Raw genomic sequence first — 22438 nt, 5'->3', positions numbered from 1 at the left:
TGGCAATCCATTGAGCTCAGCAAACGCAAAGCTGCTGAGGAATAACTTCTTATGCAATAGTCTGGCAAGACTTAAAGCTGCCAGTTTTAGAGCATAAAATTTTTTTTTTTTACTCCCAATTAAGCTCATTACAAACATTCCTAGGGAAGTAGTGCCCTCTGACACCCTAGCACTTTGCACTTCTTTGCATTATTTCCAAATTTCTTTAATTTCTTTTTAAATCACAGCTAGATGCTTCAGTGTGCCCCTGAGCTCCTAGTCAGGTACTGATGCTCGTGAATATTGCAAGCACTCAGAAAGCTCTGCTTTGCTTCTCTCATAGCTCACTATTCTCAGTCCTTCCTACTGGCAGATTTGCAGATGAGGGCACATTTGCAAAGATGATCCTAAATTCCCACCCTGTCAAATATAAGAGGACTCATTTCACTCCAAATGAACCCTTTTTTCTGAGTGGCTGTAGCACCATGCTTAGATCCACCCTAGTCAGCTGTCCACAGGCTGCAGCAGATGGAGAGTAACAGAAGGCTCTGCTTCCACAGAAGGCTGTTGTCTGAGCAAGTGTCTATTTGCTGAAAGTACAGGTAAGCTATGCCATGCTGTGCCCATCAGCTTGGTCTGTTCACAGTCTCTCTCATTGTTCTGCTCTTACTTACGCACTGGATCTCTGTAACTTCTTTCTCCTAGGAGTCCAGCTAGAAAAAGACAAAAAACCTAAGTTACTGCTTTACCTGCTGAGGTGCAGGATATCTGCATCATCCATCACAAACAAAATCCTCTTTGAAAGGCCTAGGCTATAGGATACCTTATGAAACTGAGAGCAAAAGTCAAAGTTTGCTGGTTTGCACCAGTAAAGCTTGGCCCTGAGACTAAACAGTATATGAGCTCTCTGTTTGCTAAGATTGAAACAACACTTTCCCAAAAGCATCTTCAGGCAACTAATGCAAGTTCCAGCTTCCAACACTTTAATCAGATCATCAATATTAATTCCTCCCCTTCCAACCTCCATTATCATCGGGCTGACTTGCAACATGAGGAGAAGGTGGCAGTTGTCTGCGGAACTTACCCATCCAGCTGCCAAGGATGGCAGAGAAGATAGTCTTCTTGCTGCTCTCCTCCATCTCAGTGAAGGAGAGGTAGTTGAAATGGCGAGTGAGGCGTGGAGTGACAGCATTCCTTCCCCCTCCGGGAGGTCCCATGGCACAGACAAAATTAATATCTATCAGCTTCTTAAAAGTACCTTGAAGAGTACAAAATCAGGAATGAATGCTAAGTTGTAGCTAAAAACCCTTGCCACAAATCTCCACAGCAGGTATGCATATCTATCAACAGCCCAACTTTTGCCAAGAGTGCTGGGGAAGGGATCTGGGTCGTACCGATCTGTTTCCTGTCGTACCAGCCCTGGTGGTCCATCCACTGCCGCAGCAGCTCGATGGGTGGCTGAGCACCATATTTCTCCAGCATGGGCATGTTCAAGTCATCAATAAAAAATATGAAGTATCGTCCAACCGGAGGCCCGAACACACCCTTCCGCCTGAAAGGTCAGAAGCCATGTAAGGACATAGGGCAACTCCTGTTGCAAAGGTACTCCTAACTTGATCCAAAAGCAGTTTTTTCTCCAGAGCCTTCCTGGGTCAGCAGTTTCAGCTATCCTTACACTTACACTCCATACACCCCTTTATATGGGCCTTTGCAAGGAAAAGATCTGCAGCAATGCTTGAGGCGCTGGCTTCTTTCCAAACATGAGCAAAATTGTGTCTACTTACACACAATGTCAATGAATAAATGGGTGCAAATAAAAGCAAAACACAAGCCCATGGATCTGTTGGAAATGTCAAACCAGTGGCTGACCAGGGAGGCAAAAGGAAAGCTGTTAACTGTGGGGAGTGGGATTGGGGGTCAGCAGCCACATTTTCTTCCCTCATCAGTTTCTATAAAGATCCCACACTAGGGTTTGCAAACACCTGTGCTGTGAAATGTGGTATTTCTGGAATAATTAGAATTGAGGCAACTTTCACAGACCCTCGCTAATCCTTCTCACTTTCTTGCCACTGTATCAAGTTATTACTGGCTCTCACAATCCCATTTGTGTATCCTATTTGTTATCCACAGCTGTACATGCTTGGGGCCCCTTCCAGTCTTGGGATGAAACTAAATGGCCAAGTTGATAGAAACACTGAGCTCAGGGATACTGCCTTTGCAAAACAGAAAGGAAACTTGCCTCTTATCCAGTTTGCTCTCAATGAGATCCTGGGTTTGGTTAGCAGAGGTGTGTGCTGAAAACATCAGGAAGTGGGCGATGTATCTGAGAGGTAGGTTCTTCAAAAGCTTGTCTGTAATTGTGAGAGTCTTCCCTGTGCCAGTGGGACCAATGCAGAGAACCTAGAAGCACAATCAGCAATGCAGCATAATCATAGGCATACAGTCTGTGTTTCCCAGCCCTCTGACATTTGCTGAAGAAAATGCAAGTTACTCTTCCCTTAGGCATTCAAAGGCTGGGAGAGGACAGAAGGCTCGCATCTTCAGTAAGGACAGCTGTTCAACAGGTCTCCTGGTGTGGAAGGAATGCAACCAGAGAAGTATGAAATGGAACCATAGGAAACAGGTAAAGAGGGATGGTGATGGGCTATCTAGCAATTGCTGCATTTTGATTGAACAACTGAGTGTCCATATTCCTTTGGGGCACTGGCATGGTGCCTGGGGACTGAATGAAGAACTCTTGGAGCTTAGGCACAGCCTTTTGAGCAGAGAAATACAAATCCATGAGAGTGTGAAATAATCTGAAAGTATCAGGTAACAGTTAGGTTCTGACTACACTGGGAAAGGAAAAGGTGCCCCTGTTGATGAGGACAAGGTTGAAACAAAAAAAACAAAGACAAGGCTGGGCACGTACTGGCTTATGGTTGGTGAGCAACAGCTCCAGCAGATGGGCCATTCGGACCGTGTTCATCGTGGGCACAATAATGTCACAGAAGTTGGTATCAGGAACCATGGTGAACTTTGCTGTAGAGTCCAGCCACTTCTCCCAGCATACCTGAAAGGTATGGATGTGTTTAGAGGGGCAGTTGCATCTATCCCCTACAGGAATAGGAAAATGATTTCTGCTGCGTTTTCCCTGTCACAGGTCCTTGTGTAGTAGCCCAGATTCTGATGAGGAATTCATGTTACCAGCCCCTCTGTCTAGTCTTGCCACCTAGACCTTTCTGCATGGCAATGCTGCGAGTGCCCGACTCATTTCCTTTGGGAGGGAGGCAGCCCAAGAGTTAGAGATCATTGTCCCAGCAGCAACATACTTGCCCTCTGTCTGAAAACTGGGCTCAAAGGGTGATGGAGCACTTGTGATATTTGCAAGAACAGGAATTCTGCCTTAAGTTGACGTACCATGTAAGTGCCCCCGTGGCAGAGGGCCAAAGAAGGCTTAGCTGGGATCCTATCTTCATGTTTGGTACCATTGCCTGTGTTGCACCCAGAGGCACATGGAGATTTTGTACTTGTACAAGACCTGGACAGCTTCTGCTAGAACCAAGTCACAGATCAACCTCACAGAGGCCACTATACAAGTGAGACAGAGGTTTTATTAGGGATGTGTTGGAGAACACTGAGAAAATGCATGTTCCTGACCCCTCCCATGTGGCCTTCCCACAGAGACAACGCTAGCAGCTTCTGCTAAGCATCTGATGCTCATGTAGGGCTCTTTACTTTGCTCTGAATTCAGGAAGGGGAAGCATTTTTCCTTTTTTTTTTTTTTCCTTCTTTCAGCCCAGGGGCTGGTGACTGTCAGTCAGATGGGTCTTGCATGTCTTACTGCTCTCCTGTATCCTGTGAAAAAGATGGCATATTTGTCTGCCTTGCTCCTCCTCCACTCTGCTGCACACATCTCTTCTGCTGTTGTGCACTGCTCTCTAACACAGACAGACCTTTCCAACTGAGCTTCTCCCTGTCATCGTCCAGCAGCCACACTTGTGGAGCACTCTCACTTTCCTGAGCACTGGCAGAGGCACTCAGGTCTGAATTGACCAGCCCCTGGCTCAGATTTGAAAGATCTGCTTCACAACCCTGAGGGCAAGAAACTGCCTTCTTCCTTTAATGAAAAGCTTGATTTCACTTCAAATAGTCTCACTTGATTCCTATAGGCCTTTCTTATTTGCCCACAATGTGAAAATCCTACCAAATCCTGCAGGACTGTGTTGCTTCCTGGTCCCTCCCCCTTAGATTTCCCAGCTTGGACTTAAAAGTGAAATATTTTACCGCTCTAACGACCTCCTCATCCAGATCATCTTCAGCACTGCTAAGCCCAGCATCATACAGTTTATAGTCATAAACCAGTCCTTCTTCTGGGAAGAGTAACCGGATCTGTGAGAATAAAGCTGTGGTGAACCTGGCTGCCACTCAGATGAATTCACAGGAGGACCTGCACTACTGCAAGGAAGACTTTACTAATGGGATGCCCCCCAGGCCAGGGTGGTCAGGTCTCTCTCCCAGATCTTCCAGCTCCAGGAGTCCCTTGAAGTTTCAGGCAGATGTGGTATATCAGATCCTAAGACGAAGCCCATCCAAAGCCTCCAGGTATTCAAGGAACTCTGACCCCGATTTCTCATTACCAGTTCCTCTATAATGGCAGAGGATCTGATTTTCCTTCACTCACCTTTTCCTTTGCCATCTTCTCCCTCAGCCACAAGCTGAAGGCCATGCGACCTTGGGAATCTCCAGTAGCACCCACACTCCAGATCAAGGCAAATATAAACCAGGGTTCAATCAGCTCTCCGATACGAGCTGCCTTCTCCCGGGTAATCATCCTAATTCCCTGAGAACCAGAGAAGAGCAGAAGCAAAATTCTCAGGCATAGTTAAGATACACAAAACCCAGACTCTTCTTAATGTGCTCGTAATTCTATTCAGCTTTTATGTAGCTTTCTCTAGCCAGTTTTTCACAGGCCTTGCTAATGAATTCTGTGGATTAATACTTGCTGTTTCATTGTTGAGAGACTCCCCTTGCTGAACTAATGTCACTCAACAGGAGCTGGGAGAAGAATTTAGTCTTTGGTTTTTAATTTGAAAATTGTCCAGCCTTCGTCAATACTAATTCTCAAAGGACCTGCAATCTGAAGTGCATCACTGCTTAGTTCTGATCTCTGCTTTCCACTCATTCTCCAATTCCCTCTGCTATAAATACAAGTGAACCTCTTTACCTCCAGCCTGGTAGGCATGGAGCTTATCTTTTGCTCTTTCAGTGGCAAAGCATAATCCTTCCAGGTTTACCTGTGCTTTGCTGGATGTTGTATTACCTTCTGCCACATAGATGAGCTACAGCATGACCTTTCTACACCAACACCTTGTTATCTGGTGACTAACACTCTGCATGACTTAGTGCCCTTAACAGTTACAGGCACAAGTGATGGTGATAGAGGTAGCAAAATCCCACCTCAATCGGAATGAAAGGCTGAAACAAACATTCCAAGAGTCTGAAGAGGCTCCTTGTGAGGTTGCTGTCTGTTGAGGCAATTATCTCCTTCACAAAACTCCGGACAAAGCTGATGGCCTCCTGCAAGGAGAAGCAGGAACAGCTCAGTGTCACCATCCAACACATCTGACTCTGCTTTTACCTTTTACCTTCTAGGGTTCTGGTTTCTCCTCGCCTCCCTTCAGGCTATGTTTAGCAAGGAGGGTATGACTGAGAATGCTGCCATTTCCCACTGTGTTCTGAGTACCACCGTTTTGACTGGAGAGAAGCAAAACAAACCCCTCGGTTCAGTCTTAACCCCAAGAAACCTCTGGGCCTGCCTTTTGGTTCTGTGCAAGAGTGACGTGCATCTTGTGCCATCACCGCTGTTAAATGGCTTGCTCCCTTCGGAGATTTCCTTTTGCAGCTCCAGGTTATTCATTAAAATAGTGGCTTAGGAGCAGAGTAGAAATAACAAGACTTTTGTTCTTACAACTTTCTCGCTGGAGATACTCCACTGTAAGTAATGGAGTTGCACCAGGGATGATTTTGTCCAGAAGATAATTTTAAAATGAAATAAACTATAATGACTAACAAAACTAAGTCACATCTATAGGGATCAGCAAATAACCTCTATGAAACCCAGGAAATACACAGAGCAGACTGGTAGTCTGAAGTGTTCCCACAATGGCATTTAAATCCAGGCCTTGACAAGTCTAGGCTGGTTGATATCTGAGCTGACAAGCTCCAAGCCATGGAAAGGCTGGAACGGCATAGTACCTCACCTTGAGGAATCTCCTGAAGAGAGATGCTAGCTGTTGTGAGAAGGGCTGCATGATCCCTGGGATTTTTTGCAGCCAGCACTCAATGAAGGGCTCCAGCCCCAAGATGCTGGGTTCCAGGTAAACCATGCCACAGCGAGAGACTGTGGCAGGGGAAGCAACAGCCAGATCCTGGACTTCAAACATCATGGTCATGTTCTGGAAATTACAAAAGGAAAGAAAGGGGCATAAGGACTTAATTTCAGCATAATTTGGTGAAGCTGAAATCCTTCCCTTTGCTGCAGAAGCCCTCTTTTTGTTGTGTTTGTGCAGCACAGCAGAAGTCTGGCCAACAGAGTTGCTACTGAGACGCCAACGACCATCCAAGTCCATCACAGACATCAAGTGGAAAGTAAAAGGCAAGTCTGTTCCAAGAGGGAGGAAGGAAAACAGACAAGGGAGCAAAAACGGGGTGGATGAGTTACCTCTGTTAGCTTGATGATTTCCCCTGAGCTGAGACACAGCTTCTTATTGTCATCTAGCACTGTGTTCATGTTCTCAATCCACAAAGCATCAACTGGCCCATCAAACATGTACCACTTCTTGCCGGTGTCAGTGGCTGCAGCTCCCCGTCGGATGAGTGAGGAAAGGATCCCATCTGTACTGAAAGGTGGGAGAAAAGCAGGACTTGGCCCATTATGGTTTTTCTGAAATCAATGGCAAAGCTTCCACCATATAAGGCAACAAAGCCAGAATTTTAGCTTGGTTCATGTGCCCAAGGATACCTGTGCCTCACTTGTGGATATGGTGCATAAAGGTCCATTTCGTTCTTTTTTCTACCGAGACATACATCTCACCCTGAGTGACACCATGAAACAATTTCTTTGGGCATTAGAATCTGGACTTCATCTCATCTAACTATAAAATGCCAAGCTTCCATTTAGCATTTCTGCCCTCAGTGAAAAGCAAAGAGGCCTTGCTAGCATCCAGCAGGTCACAGGTGAGTTATCTGCTCTCTGGAGGTGTTTCTTTTTCTCCGTCAAGTGTAAAGGGAGACTCAGGACAGATATTCTGCTAATGATGAATCCTGGCTAAAAAGCATGACTCTACCCTCTTTATAACTGAAGTTCCCCATCCTCAGCTGCCTGTGAACCCAGGTGGTGCTGGAGCTGGTGAACAGGAGAGCAGACACACAAGGAACACTGGCTGTTGACAGTAAGAACTTAATCTGTACACGGAAACCTGGACTGCAATTTCCATTCAGGCCCTGGACTCTATTCCCATTATTAAATAATTATTTGTTATTTTTATAGTGCTAGTGAATTCCATGGTATTGTTACTGAGATTAAGGGAAAACAGTCTGTTCTAAAGCTCAGCTGATTAAAACAGATGGATTTGTCTGTAAATACATTTTACATGGCTGCTGTATTTTTCTTTTTGTCATGTTGATGTGCCTGTGTGTTGCCCTTGGGTAGAGTCACATCATAAACAAACTGTTGAACTTACCTGGAATATCCTATAAAATGTCCTTCAGTAAATATGCCCCAGAGCCCAGGCTGGGAAGCTCTGGGTCTCAGCATCAGTAATGCTTACTTGCTCGCATTTTTCTTAGAGGCAGTTAGTTTCATATTTTTTAGTCTCCCTCATTCTACAAAACATAGTCTTCAGCTTTGCCCCTAAGCAAATGGTGGGTGACAGGGGCAAAGGGTGATTCACACTGCTTCTCACACCTTCGCTTCTGGATAAAGTGAGCCGCAAAGTCAACTTTAGGTCACATACAGAAACATAAGCAGTAGGACCTGGCTGTCAAGAGGGCAAATGGGCTATTGGTTCTTGCTTCCTAAACATGTAAGCAAGCAGGAGCCCTGGTAACGGGAATGAAATGCCTCTTTATGCCTGAAAGTCATTCCTCATCATTCAAGGCCTCCAGTGTATTTATACAGAACAATTCAAGTACGCAGTACAGAGGTCACTTTTCTTCAGAAGCAAAGCAAGTGTTTTTAAGCTGCTGTATCTTAGAGCAGGGGCATGTGTTCCAAAGCAATTGAATTATTCCTTGCTACACAGTTAATGCTATGAGCTGAGCTGTGGTAACTGTCTGGGCATGTGCTGGCAGCCGAGCCAAGCACACAATAAAAAAATGTCAGCTTAAATCACCGTGACTGGCTATTGTAGCTTGGTGAGGGTAGGGACTTGATTGCTTCTGGTTTTATGCCACTACCCTAAACAGTTCTCAGCCTTGAAGAGAAGATGCTCAAGACCAGAAGAAAAGCATTTCCCATCTGGAATGAAGGAAAGCAGGTTTTGTACTTTACCACTCATGCGTTAGCAAGTTGAACTCTCCATAAAGCTGGCCCATTGTGATGGATTTGGGATTCAGTACAAAGTAGCTGACTGCTTCATAATTCCCACCACTGGCTGCAGGCTGACCTTTCAGCGATGTCATTGCAGCTGCCAGGACTTCGTAACTCTGCAAAAGCAGGAGAGCAAGAGACTTAACACCATGGGTCCATAACAACAAAGCCACTTGCTCTCACAGCAATTGCATTCAAAAGGCAGTGAGAAAGGAGCCAACATGAAGGATAGTATCATAGTAAGGAGATGCCTGGCTGTATTCAGAGAAATAAAGCATTCTAGACGCAGGGGGGGAAGAAGTTAGGGCTTCTGTGCAAGAGGCCTGAAGCATCTCGAGATGTCAAAGTATGTCTAACCCTTAGAAATTCGCAGCAGAGCTAATAAGCCTTGGTGTAATCTCCCCAACTTGAAAGAGTGAGCTAGTAATATACTGCCCGATGGCTATAAACCAATACTAAAAAGGCAGCATCTTGATGCCCTGACTTCTATCTGAGAGAAACTGGAAATGCCCGAGTGCGAGTCTTCTGTGAAGCTTAACCCTCTCCATCACTAGGGAGGCAATGGTTTGTGGGGCTAGCACAGTGTCTCAACCATACCTTTGTCTTCCCAGAACCTGTTGGCCCCACCAGCATAACGCCATGACGAACCACAGTGGTTTCATAGAGCTGGATGCACTTAGTCACAAAACCTGTAGAGGAAGATGTTGTTGAGTGGGTCTGGGACCAGCTGTCTCTTTCCTAGGGCAGGGTGCTGGACTAAAAGCCCAGACCCAGAGGGAGCTTGTAGAGAGCCTTTCCCCTCACCATCAACATCCTTCAGATTCTCTTTGATGCAGGATTTGCGAATGGCTTCTTCCAGGATGCCATAATCAACAGGTTTTTCTCTGATCTTGGGAAATAAATCTGAGACAATACCATTGAAGAGCTTGAGGTCATCCTGCAGGAATTTGGGTATGTTGGCATCCCTGATAGCCCGCAGGCAGATCAGCTCCTACAAAGATTTAAGAACTCAGAACTTCAAAGATCCTGCCTCTCTTATGTGGCTGCAGAAAAGGCCACATAAGTCTATGACAGTGTGAAGTATAAGTACATTTACCTCATTCATAGCAGGATTCTCTCTTTTGAGGTTGCCAGCTGTTGAGATGACAGTCTTCACAGCTCTCATCCCAAAGTCATAGTGGTCCTGAAAAAGGCACAGAGGAAACAACATCATCAGATACAGAAGCATCACCTAAAATAGAGTGAACCTATGCATGCACTCAGTTAGCAGATAAGAAAAGAAAAATGAAAGTTATGCCTTCAGAACAATTGCTCCTTCATCAAAGTCTGCTCTCAGGATCCTTCAAACAACTAACTAGTCCTCAGCTGTGCAGACCACAGGTGAGGAAGACAAGAATAAATGGATAATGAAAATTCCTAGATGGAGGGAGAAGTAGGCAGGGTTGCTTGGCTCAACTGTCCTGCCATTGTAATTCTAATAGGACTGAAGGTGAATGCAAGTCCAGCCACAGGAGGAGAAATGAGAATTAGAAAGGAGGGAGGTAGATGAAGAATAGGTACTGTGACCTTTTTGTGATATGCCATCACAGGGCACCAAGAGAACCAGCCAGCTACTTTGTGCCTAGGCTGAGAAAGCCTCACCTTTGAAAAACATTCATGGACTTTAAGGCACCTACCTGGGTGCTGAGCTGCTCTGACAATAGTTTGAATGTTGTGGTGATCTTCTTTGCAAGGGCTTTGGCTTCATTAAAACCAAAAGAGTAGAGTGAGATCTCAGCAATCATGGAGTAATCTGGGACCATCATAGCCACTGGACGAAAGAGAGCCTGAAACATACAGTTCCAACACAAGACCAATACTGTTGTTTCTTGCTTTTTCCAGGAAGCTGAAAAGGCTGAGTATCTACCCCAGACTGTTCAGAGGACACAGCACGAGTGTGCCTGGCACCTGTCAGGGTAGCATCCCTGCAGACTGCAATCTGAGGAGGGCCATTTCCTTACAGATGTGATTCACACCTCAAAATGCTCCTAGAAACTTTCCAAAAGCATCACATTCTAATCCTTGTCATGGACACACTGGTGGTCTGGGTAGCATTCAGCACCTGAATTGCCCCTCTTCTTTCTGTCTATGCAGTCTGCCCTTCTTACCTTCAGGTTATCGGGCAGTTCAGTACGCCCAGCATACCCTGGGTTCATTGTAATGAAGACTGCACAGGATGGGACCAGTGGGATCTCTGTGCCTTCAAACATGAAGTGGTCCACCTAGAAAATTAAATATATGATCACCCTCAAAGAACAGAGCCTGACCTGCAAATTAAATAATGTAGCAGAATCTTCCAAGAGGAAAAAAATGGCTTTCAGTAGTTTAATTATCAAGCACAGACACACGCAGCTGCCCACAACTGTAGTGACTCAATCTGGTCCCACTGCAGGAATCCAGTATTACCAACAATATTTTTCCCTGATCAAGAAACTGGGCTAATGGAAGATTTACTGATAGGATAAAATATTTTTTTTGGCTTTTGAACAGACTTCTGTCCCTCCAGCTGCAAACAAACATATTTCCATTTATTCTGCAGTAGAGTTTGGACCTGCATTACTTCATGGCAGAGAGGGCAAAGAGAAATCCAAATCCTTTTTAAAGCTGTGTAGGTAGTAATTTCAGATGGGGGATAAAGTAATGCAGAAGAATTCACGGACAGCCAGTTTCTAATTCCAAGCCAAAGTCAAGGAGATTCAGGTCTTAACCCCTCTGAGTCTCCAGAGAACAAAGCAGAGGCTGGCTGCTAGACTGGCTGACAGCTGAGTCTCCATGTAAAGCCAAGAATCCACTTTATACTGCAACTCTGCGTGTGCAAGAGTATGCATTTTTCTGTGCATATTGGGTTTTGTGAATTCACTAAAGTTTGGATAACACATTTAGACAAACATGGTGCTGAGCAACTCATGGCAGAACACTGGCTGCCTTTATCCCAGATCCAATCCGTATCAGCTCAGTGGATCTGTATCAGAATGTCTCCCACATCAGTCTGCTGGCACTGCAGCTCAAGCTGAGACATACTTCAGCCTGTGAGAGTGTGGGCAACCATGGCAGCACAGACTACAGTGAAGTTACAAAACCCACCCAGGATGCTGACTATATAATGGCCTGATATGATGTGCCACAGCTAGGGCATTACTCAGGCCTCTCCAAGTTCAAGTATGTCTGTCTGAGTTGTGCCTGAGCAGTGAAACTAGTGCTCTGTGAAGATGCATGCAAACACAAGGACTTGCCTAGACAAGCTCAAGTGGAGATTTTTTTTGTCTGCCTTCACATCCACACGTTCATTACATACCCTCTGCTGCTGTGCTTTCTGAATGGTTGTGATCTGCTGGGCCACCACAGACAGCACCTCGATATCAATGCGGTTGAACTCATCAAAACATGCCCATGCACCACAGCTAGGCAAGCAAGGAAAAAGGAGGGGAGTCAGGAACATCACACAGGAGCAAACTTGCAGTCAAAAGTTCCGCTAGATCTAGAAATTATAAATCCACCTACTGGGGAGGCAGTACAAAGACAAGAAGTGAACGTCAAAGGCCCCTAACGTCCCACAGCAGGTAGTGACACAGCTGCAGCCACTGGTACAGTGGAAGGGGCTTTAGCCCCTCACTCTGACTATGCATCCCAGGCCATGTGAAGAGTGAGAAGGTGCATGGTCCCTGCAAGACCATGGCAAGGTCTGATCCTACAGCCTGGGAACAGATTCTGCATATTACAGATTTGGCCTTAAAAGAGGTGTCATGTTGAATTCTTACTTTGTACCTGAGCTATAAGTGTAGCAGATACAATTTAGACATCTCTTAAGTCCATTTTTTAGAGCTTGGAAGACTATGCATAAAGCTGGAAGCATGTCTATGAGGAAGGTGATCTTCCCACAAGGTATGGTTTAAGAAAGAAGTTAAATTACTTACAAAGAAAACATCTGAGAAAAGAGTATCAGCTTTTGTTGGAGTAACTAATTCAAATTCACCAGTGTGCAACAGACTAATTGGACCAGCTCTGCTTGAAACGTAGTGAAGAGAGAAGCTTCTCTGAGAGGATCCCTCAGGGCTTAGAGCAGTCTCTCTTGGTTGCTCAATTTTGGATACACTCAGCAGATTCTCTCCTTCTTAAGATTAAGCAGCTTGTGGGCTGAATCTTAGCCCAATGTGTATGATATTAAAACAAAGGCCAGAGTTGCAAACATTTGCACAGGTATCTAATAGTGGATTGGTGCAAAGCATTTTAATTTTGCCTTAAATGAACAGGATCACTTTTTATCCACTTTTTTTTTTTTTTTAAATTGGCTCAACTGTCCCTCCCTTCTGGCAGGAATTTTCTAACTTGCTCATTCTGAAACACAGTAACCCCCTTACTAGGGCTTTGCTTGTTCTTCTGGGCTGCTAGGAAAAATACTCACCAATTCCTAGTGGCCAGCATCCCTGTATCCTACCCACTCCTTGATAATGACACACAGCATTTCACTGTACCTGGCTAGTCCCTTGAAAAACTTTCCCATTGCCATAAAGTCAAGCTGGTCGGAGCAGTTGAACACCACAGTTTGGATTGCTAGGGCTTTGCCCAGGTCTTTTGTTGTTTCTGTTTTGCCTGTTCCTGCTGGTCCTGCAGGTGCTCCGCCAAATTTCAGGTGCAGAGCTCCTGTAAGTGTCAGATAACACCTATGACAAAGAAGAGACCAGATGATGAAAAGCATTTCTACTACTGATTTCAGTACGGGAGACATGATCTATCCAGCTGGAGACAAGTAGGAATCCACCTTTTATTATTCTGCAGAACTGCTTAGATATGCAGCATTCTGCAACGGAGTTAGCTATGTGGCCTTGATTAGTATTCATGGCGGCCTGCATGGATAAATCCTTCTGCCACTGGTTACAAATTCACTTTCCAGAAAAAGGACAGCTACAAAAGGGTAAAACTATTATTGCTGCTGCATAATCTAGAGTATTAGATGCCCCTAACTACTGGTTTGTAGAAGAGCTCCTTAGCTATCAGGTGGGCATTTTATATGAGTCAGAGCACTACATAAGATCAGGAGAGTGAAAGCAATCAGTCTGAGCACTGATCACTAGCAATACAATGGAACCAATGCCAGGGTGTTCCTATTCCCTGGTCTCAGGTAGTCCTTTACTGTACAAATGGTTTCTATTTACATACTCTAAGCAGTAAGATTGGCATGGTCAGATCCTTGGTTTAATCCCCAATGAGGCTTGTTCATCCTGGGGCGGGGGGGCGGGGGGAAAAAAGAAAAAGATATACTTATTACCCAGAAAACAATCTCCTTACCTGTCAGTGAGGGGCGTGATAACCAGACGGCCACTGTTCCCCAGATACTCATAGCCATAGATAAATTCAGCATTGACTGCTCTGATGTACAGGTCCCCCCTCATCCAGTAGTATCTAATGATGAGTGAACATGACATCAGAAAGATAAACACTGGCTGGCAGACAATACAGCAGCTCATAAGACTACAGTCCGCATATTTTGAGACCTGCATGTCAAGGGATTTTCCTCTCGAGAGAAGAAAGGATAAGGTAACACAACAGGGTGGACAGGAGTTCTCACAGGACCTGAAATTAGGTGTTATATCAAGTGTCGCACTCCTTGGACAGGAGCATGCCCTTGCACAGGGAGGCTGTGAAACACCATGGTAAGGATTAGCCTATATTGCCAAAGTGGATGCCACCAAAACTAGGTCTGTCTTAGATGTCTTAGAACTGGCATCCTTAGCAGGATCAATCCCACTCCTCATAGGGATGTCAGAGGCAACTCAGGAATACTGCTTACAGACTATGTAAACTCTTGTTTCTACTTGTCATGGACATGGCTGATGGGTAAGGAGTATGAAGATTGGCCAGGGAGGCCAGGTAAGGTTCAACAGCTATGCTCTCTACCTGAGCTGGGAGACCCACTCAAAATCATTCATGCTTGTCACATTCTCCTTAATCAGCTTTGTTGCAACATCCTTGGCATGGACCTCAATCACAATAAGAGCCGTCAACACTGCTCGCTGCATCTTGGACAATTTTCCACGGACCAGGGCAACCAAATTGCCCAGCTGTGTAAGGAAAAGAAAGTACTCTGAAGCAACCCATATCCCAAAGACCCGGGCCGTACTAACACAATGCAATCAAACTTATGGCATGCTAAGTCCAGATCATAGGCTGTGTCCAGGCAACTTCTGTCTCTTCTCTTGTCAGAATTAAAAATGACCACTCAGAAAGCAAATACTGCCCAGGTCTGGCTCAGAGCTGACTTTTGCCTACACCATTACCATGTTCAGGTGAAAACAGAGTTAGAGCCACCATGAGGTCCAAAGCTAATATCTCCCAGGTATTAGGTATGATTAGATGTATGGAACAGATATGGAGGATGCAGTTTCACTTTGATTTCTACTGTCCATCACTTAAGTTCTCCAGGGTCACCCAAGAAGTCAAAGGTAGAGGAGAACTGATCTTTCACCTTGCTTCTGTCTTCAGGTAATGATCATATTATCAGTCCTGTACATTATTTGAGGTTTATGATGACAAATATCCTAATGATTAAGATGGTAAGAACCTCGGGTTTTATCTGGTTTTGAGCCGTGTTATGCAGAACTGTCTCTCCGTTCCTCCTACAGTATTGTCCTGGCTGTATTTATAAGTTATCCAAGGTCTGATGACTGAGAAATCTCCATCTGGCAAAATCTCACTCTTACATTCATTTTCATACCTGAGTACTCAGCTGTGGGAAAAGTCTGGTGGACAAATCTCCAGCTTCCAGAGCTTCAGACACTTCCTTTGTCCAGAAAATCTGGCAGCCAGCAATGACCACTTGGCCAGGCCACTGCAAGACCCATGTAGTACGTGGAGTCTCAAAAGAGACAAAGAGAAAAAAAGATAAAAGAAAAAAGAAAAAAAATTTTAAGACAAAGACAATTTTTTTTTTTAATTTCTATTGTCTCCCTGCTCTGAGATGCATGATTAACAAAGAAGAACTGAGTTCTTGTTTAAGAGGCTTTCCTTTTTTTTTCCTCTAGTTGCTGTGAAGAAAATTTTCAGGCACAGGGCACAGGCTCTGTGGACACTGCATACAGCAGGTACCTTCTCTCCACTATGCCACTTGCAGGTTAGTAACCAGTTACAAGTGGCCAGCAGCAGGTGAAGAATAGGAATCTGTAAGACCCAAAAGAATGTTTCCCCTCCTCTGGCCTGTTCTAACTTTCCTAGTTTGAAATTTTCAGACTGAGTAGAAAACAGTAACAGAAATATCTGAAGCCTTTTTGTTTTTCAGCTTTTCTCCCTCCCTAGACCCAAACAAATAAAAATTTAGATTTTCTACCAGCATAGCTTTTACACAGAAAGCAGAGCCAAGATGCATCCCCTATGCACTGACTGAAACCAATAGTTCATGTACTTTGCTTACTTTTACCAGTCCCTAGCACACTGTGTGAGACATGAGAGCTGAAGGCGAAGATCCTTATAAAAAGGAAGTTGCCTGGAGAGGGGAATAGATACAGATTCATGGGAAGTGTTCTGTGGCTGCTCAGTGAGTACGCAGGGTTTGCATTCTTCTGGACAATTAGCTGCTTGCTCAACTGTGCATTCTGCACTTGACCCATACACGACTGGATTAAAGGTTGTATTTTAAAACTAGCAGAATATCACAAATTCATCAGCCCCATCACTGGTGACCTCTATGACAAGCCTGGAACCAGGCCATCAGAGACCTGCCAGTCTGTGATAATACTCTTACCTCTGGATAAACACCAATCGATCTTTCTATGTTGTCCCGTACACTGGCCTTCATGGATTTCTCCACTTCTAGCAGCCAGTGTTCCACATTGCCAGTGGGACAGATGGGAACAAACAGCTTCACCTCTTCTCCTTCAGCAGAGTACATGTGTGTGATCTGTAGGTCCTCCTGGAACAGCAGCTGATGGAAGAAGCACAACAGGAGATATAAATGGAGAATTTCCTTTCTATCCCTGCCTTCCTGCCACTGGGGGACAGTCAGGCTGTAGCGGTTCTGCTACCTGCTGCCAAACTTGGTTGTCAGTAGTGATAATAAAGTGTGTGACAGATGTGCAAAATGACCTCTCTGAAAAACGGAGGATGATTGAATGAAAACAAAAGACTCGCATCGCTGGTTTAAGTTGAGTGAAACAAATCAAATTATAGGCAAGATGAACATTTCTCATTGCCTGTGTAGGATTCAAACCCTTGATTCCTGTTCAATTCTGTAGATTCAAATCATTTCCCTTGAGGTCACAGTGCCTGGTTTTAAGAGTAAACTTTTAACAGCTTCTCCAGTGCCCCAGCATATCACTGAAAGTCCACTTATTTATTCCAACGGCTTTGCACCAGGTTTGCAGTTCAATTTCCTTTCTATTTTCCCAAACTAATGACTAGGAGATTGGTTTTAGTGTCTGAGTATTATGGTGGTGCAAGCTGTGACTAGCCACGGAGTCTGAAGTCTATTAGCAATAACAAAGAGGAAAAATAGCCAGGTTAACCCCATCTCCTAAGTAGGGATGAAGGCAGAAACTTCATTCAGTTCAGGCCTGTTCACTCCTTGTCCCTCCTGAGGCTGTCAGCAAGACTGGGATTCCATCCTAGCTGGGTGCCTGCGAGTAAACAGCTAAGTCTGAGCTATTTCTCTTGGCCTCCACAGTGGGATGGACAGACATCTCCAGAGGGAGTGCCTTCTCCTCCTAAGATCGATATCCAAGTGAATTTCTCTAAGTTGCCCTTTGCAGATGCCTATTTTTCCCACATTGAAGGGCAATTGAGTCTGGCTTTGAAATGTCTAAAGCAATGTCTGAATCCCACTCCAGGGCGGACAGAACCTTGCAATGCCTACGTACAGTTACAGGTTCCCAGGAGACACATTTCCACACAGCAGAATGTGAACACTCCTCCAGACATCAGAACGCCTCCAATTTCCCATGACACCAGCTTCCCAAAGGTGGGACAAGCCACTAGCATGCTTGCTTTGCCTACCTGTGCAATGTTCTCAAAGCATTTGCGGAGGTGAGGTTGTACAGCAGTGGGGTCTTTTGTCTGAGATAGTATTTCCAGCAGCTCATCATCTGAAAGGAAGTAAAACCTAGAAACACAGAACGAGGCATGAGAGGAGGGTCTCTTTACAGTAGCATCAGGGGCTAAGTCCTGGCAAGACAAGGAACAAGCCTATTGCTAGAGACACTGTTTCTGCCTGCTGACTGATCTCTTTGTATTTGCGTAGGAGAGTAGCAGTTGCAGTCCAGCCACCTACCTTTCTGTAGAGACAGACTTCTCCATCTGCACAAGTCAGTTATTCCCATGCAAAGTGGGTTTAAATGAGTATCAAAGAATAGAAGTACTCCTTCAGGAATAAGGGACAGAGTTACATGGAGGTTTTCATTTTACTCCATCCTTTCTAGACAAATCATGAGGCATGGATATGCAAGGATGCTACCAGACTGCCCTTAACTCACAACATCTGTGCCTGCCTGTTTTCTCCCCATCAGATGGCAGCATTGAAAGGTGCAGCCTTGCTTATGTTTGCAGTCTCATGACAATATCCTAAGCTTAGACTGTTTTGCTCTTGGCAGAGTGAACTGGAGTGAGCCTCTCTCCTTTCATATTTTCTGAACCAGGGAGTGTGATCCAGCCCACTGAAATTTGGAGTTACCTGGGAAAAGTGCTTCTCTTCGTCTCCAGATATTCACTCAGCCCTTTCTGCACAAGTTCAAGTAGTTTGTTACATTTTCGCAGGTTCTCTAGTAGCATAGGATCAGGGCACAAAGAAATCACCTATAAACAGAATGGAGAACAGAGGAAGGATCAGTATTCTGAGTATGTGGGAGATAAGGCAGTGGAGATAATTGGGTTGCCCAGTGATGTTAGTGATAGGATTTAAGTGACTCATTCACAGGAGTACTTTCACAGGGATCTGGAGAGGTGTGAGCTTTGTGGGCAAGGGGAGGAAACAGCACTTACGGATGTGACAAGCACATTTCTGGGCTCCCCTAAATACCAACATTTGTAATATGGAATACAAGTGGCAATGGAGTCTTAGAAAGCAGAGTCTGGAGAACTAAAGAGCACAGAGCACTGCTACCAGGACACAGAAGCAGGTGAAAACAATGGCTCTAAACAATTTAAAGAGTCAGTCTTGAGGAGGAATCAAAGGAGTTATTTTATGGATTAAGATTATAGCAGGGCTGGTTACAAGAATCGTAGGAGGCAGGGAGTCTGTTTGCTGAGGAGAAGGTATCTGGTGGGGTGGACAGCTTGGTGCAAGGCATCACAGGGAATGACTCTGTCCATTTAGACATTTCATTCTGAAGGCCAAGTTCCAAGAGAAGAAACCTAGCCCACTGGCCTGGGCAAGGATGTATGGTTTATACAGTGCTGCTCATGCCCACACCATTACAACAATGTCGACTCAAAGGCAGTCCTTGTGTGAGCACAGCTCCAAGGAGTTTGGGACGCCTGCACTGGCTTTCATCAAGGCACACACCTCAGGGTTTTTGTTAGCATTCTTCATGATGTTCCTCCAGTCCCCATCCATGGTGTGGAAGTGCTGGCTTTCCAATGGGAGCTGTCTTTTGATGTCCTCTGACCTAAAGATGGGCTCCAAGTAGAGCCAAGAGCGCTGGCAGTTCAGCCATTCTTCTAGGACATCCTAGCAGGAAGAAAGAAGAGAATATCAGGACATCACGCTATGAACCTGTTCAACAAGACCACTGAAACTGCACCAGAATGAGGTTTAAAAAAAAAAAAAGGAAAAAGAAAGAAAAAATAGGTGATGCTGCACTTAGACCTTCCACAATTCTAAAATCTACCTTGCAGCATCAGGAGCTGGAATTTCCTTCCCAAATAATTAACAATTTCCTAGCAATCCCCTTTGCTAACTGTCAGCAGGCATCAGAATCAACACCCACTAGTTTAATGGGGGTAGTTTAGAAATACATGTAAGCCAATACTAAAGCTCAAAGGGACTTTGTGGTGCTAGGTGCTTCTGTATTTTACAGAAGATAGCACAATGTGAGCACACAGCAAGATGAGGATTTTATTTTGTGAAAAGAGTTTTTTCAGGGAAGAAGAATGACAAATAAAATATGCCAGACTGCAATTCTGTCATATCTTCTCTCCTGCCTGAGAGCCCTACCTCAGCCCTAGCCTTGCCTACAGAATAATCCATGAAAAGATCTTCGCACAATACCCTGAATTAAGAGAATGAATGAAAAGCTAAACATTTAAGTTAGACACCAGACAGGAAATCCTGTTTGTCAGGCATTCAAAGGAACAAGAGAATTAAGTTTAAAGAATATCCTCCTCCTCCTCCTCCTCCTCCATTTTCAGCCACGGGAGATTGGAAGGTATGGGGAACCTGCCCAACACTGCAAAGCAGCTCGAGTGTTTCACTCCCTTTCAGACTGCCTTACTCACATGGTGCTATCTACCATTCCCTGAACACAGGCAGCCAGCCACTTGACCTAGCAAGAGGTGTGGTTTTCCAGTAATACAGACAATGGTGCTTGCCATACTCCATCAGCTAACCTTCGTAAGTCACTTCCCAGAAGCAGATTCATGGGCCTTTAGCAACAGGAATGAATGCAATCAAAAGAAGGGGTAGGAAAGGCAGGGTGAAAACATGGACAATATCACAGCCAAAACCACACAGTAAATAACTGAATTTCCCCATGTCACCTACTGCCTTAGGGCTTAGACTAGCGTTTCCGCATCCTCATGAGACAACAAGGCTAGCACTCACGCAGCCCATGGCCCAAGCACACCCAGAGAGTAAGCACCAATGAACAGAATAAGGTAGTTATGAATAACAGATAACAATGCTGCTGTGCATCAAACACCAGCATTTACAGAGAGTTCTCCAGCCAGATATTTGTACTGGAATTTTTCTGCTCAACAAAATCCTATTCTGCTGGCTGAGTACTGCTGGGTGTTGAGCATTCAGACTCCAGTTGATGAAGTGCTGGGATGGTCTGCCACATCCTGCTTTAAACAGCAGTCTTCCACGTGCTCTCCTACACTGAGATATGAATGAGTAGCATGGATTTCACAGGGCCTGTAAGAATCTGTAAGGTCCACTTGGTATAATATTATTAGAGATGCCAGTAGGACTATTCACAGCCATGGGAGAATCCTGGCCCCACCAAACAGGCAGCAAAAGAGCTGGAATTTCATCGCTGCTGTTTGCAGAATAAGGCTCTGAGTTTATCCTCTCTTCTACTAGAGTCAAGAGGGCTTTTACAGACCCTCTTCCTCCCTAAAGACTGATATTCTCTTGATAGTCGTCCTCCCAATTTCCTAGCAGCAACTGCACAGTGTCCAAGCTCAAGCATGGCAGCACAGCCCAGCTGCCCGCCTTCACCACACGTGTGTGGGTAAGGAACCAATACCTGTGTCATCTTCAGCTTTTCTTCCCATGTGCTCATCCTTTCCTCAAAAGGTTTCTTGAATGGTGAGAAGGACATGCTCTGAATCATGACAATGTGATCGTCTAGGAGCTGAGAAGCTTCATCAGTGTTTTTCAGAATAAAGGTATCTGTGTCTTTGTAAAGCATCACAGTAAATAAAACAGAATTCCATTCACTCTCCATCTTGTTGAGTGCCTGGAACAAAGGGACAAGCAATTTAATTTTCAGATACAACCTGTGCAACGGTTATCCCAGCTTCCACAACTCTCTTAATGTCCCTCTCTAGCAAGTGACCCATTTTTGCTCTTGGATTCCACTGGAAACTGCAGCTATGTATTTAATGCACAACACACTCAGCAACAGCATGTTTCCTCTGCATTGCCCATGGACTCAACACATCAATGCTGTCCTGAAAGGAACACCTTAAGGGGAAAAAGGGCAATTTTATCTCCAGGCCCATTTATGCTACTAGAGATGCACAGAGACTGCCAGCAAAGTGCCTATTAATGATTATGTTTAATGATGGCTTTGTGAAAGGGACAGCTATCCATTGGGAACTCACCTGAGACTTCAAAGAACAAAAGCTGCCAGAAGGTAATGATTTTCAATCAAGACCATCTTAGGTCACATCTGAACTGGTAAACTGAAGCTGAAAGACTACCTAACCTATGAATCTCCAGAGCCAGCAAGTCTTCCCTGCACATTTACTGCGTTAAAGGCTTTGCCACCTCTGTTTCCAATCACAGATAAATCTCCCTGACATAACAATTGAATGGCAGAATGCAGACAATAGACTTATTTTAACTTAAACAGTCACTAATCCCACAGTGAGGTGTTAGACCCACCAGTGGATCAGCGTAACCTTCAGGCAGCACTGTTAAGCTACAACTGAAATTCTAGCAAGGCGAAATGACTTCTAGTGTGTGAACTCAGCTGCATGGTCATTGCTCCCCTCTCTAAGGGCAGCAGCCTTTTTACTTGTGCTGCAGAATGTGTCTAATGCTCTGGGACAATAGGAGCATCACCCAAGGCAATGACTACCTGCTCAACAGCAACATATTTGAGAAGCAACCAAAGACACAGAAAATCCCTCCCTCCTCACATTCTCAATGGCGTATTCCTTGCCAGCTATCTCAGCTACTTTGGTAATGCTCTCAATATAGTCCAGCAGGTTCATGTCCAAGCAGCGACGAACTGTCAGACTGGGTTCTAGCTTGATAGCGATGTTAATATCTTCTGACAGCATCTCCCAGTGCCGGTTTCTCATACCAGGATTGTGCAGCCCTTGAATTAAGGGGACATATAGTCTGAATTCTTCAATCTTGTCTCGAAACTCCATTGCCACACCCTGGCAGGCTTTCAGGGAGAAAAACAGAAGAACATCAGCAACAACAGTGTGTGAGGAAGTTGCCTTAAGGAATTTCCTAGAAGTTGTCTAAAG

At 44.8% G+C, this 22438-nt stretch overlaps 1 protein-coding gene across 1 annotated transcript in view; it reads right to left on the bottom strand.

Moving 5' to 3' along the window:
- The window catches only part of DNAH1 (dynein, axonemal, heavy chain 1), a gene marked incomplete at its 5' end in the record, with an annotated part of 70411 nt that overhangs the window by 26650 nt on the left and 21323 nt on the right, over positions 1-22438 (bottom strand). Inside the window, 27 exons of the mRNA XM_009710317.1 lie at positions 654-692; positions 1064-1237; positions 1374-1531; positions 2219-2379; positions 2891-3031; positions 4246-4350; positions 4643-4801; positions 5419-5538; positions 6222-6416; positions 6683-6860; positions 8513-8667; positions 9149-9240; positions 9356-9542; positions 9648-9734; positions 10228-10377; positions 10699-10812; positions 11886-11991; positions 13063-13251; positions 13877-13990; positions 14486-14649; positions 15303-15443; positions 16326-16505; positions 17573-17678; positions 18246-18367; positions 19077-19241; positions 20980-21192; positions 22100-22353. Of these exons, the coding sequence (XP_009708619.1) occupies positions 654-692; positions 1064-1237; positions 1374-1531; positions 2219-2379; positions 2891-3031; positions 4246-4350; positions 4643-4801; positions 5419-5538; positions 6222-6416; positions 6683-6860; positions 8513-8667; positions 9149-9240; positions 9356-9542; positions 9648-9734; positions 10228-10377; positions 10699-10812; positions 11886-11991; positions 13063-13251; positions 13877-13990; positions 14486-14649; positions 15303-15443; positions 16326-16505; positions 17573-17678; positions 18246-18367; positions 19077-19241; positions 20980-21192; positions 22100-22353 (3969 nt within the window). The remainder of the gene's footprint in view (positions 1-653; positions 693-1063; positions 1238-1373; positions 1532-2218; positions 2380-2890; positions 3032-4245; positions 4351-4642; positions 4802-5418; positions 5539-6221; positions 6417-6682; positions 6861-8512; positions 8668-9148; positions 9241-9355; positions 9543-9647; positions 9735-10227; positions 10378-10698; positions 10813-11885; positions 11992-13062; positions 13252-13876; positions 13991-14485; positions 14650-15302; positions 15444-16325; positions 16506-17572; positions 17679-18245; positions 18368-19076; positions 19242-20979; positions 21193-22099; positions 22354-22438) is intronic.

Source organism: Cariama cristata, unplaced genomic scaffold, assembly GCF_000690535.1.
Source record: "Cariama cristata isolate BGI_N322 unplaced genomic scaffold, ASM69053v1 scaffold13441, whole genome shotgun sequence".
NCBI classification, from domain to species: domain Eukaryota; kingdom Metazoa; phylum Chordata; class Aves; order Cariamiformes; family Cariamidae; genus Cariama; species Cariama cristata.
Note: the sequence above shows the minus strand (reverse complement) of the source record. Positions and strands in the feature narration are given on the sequence as shown.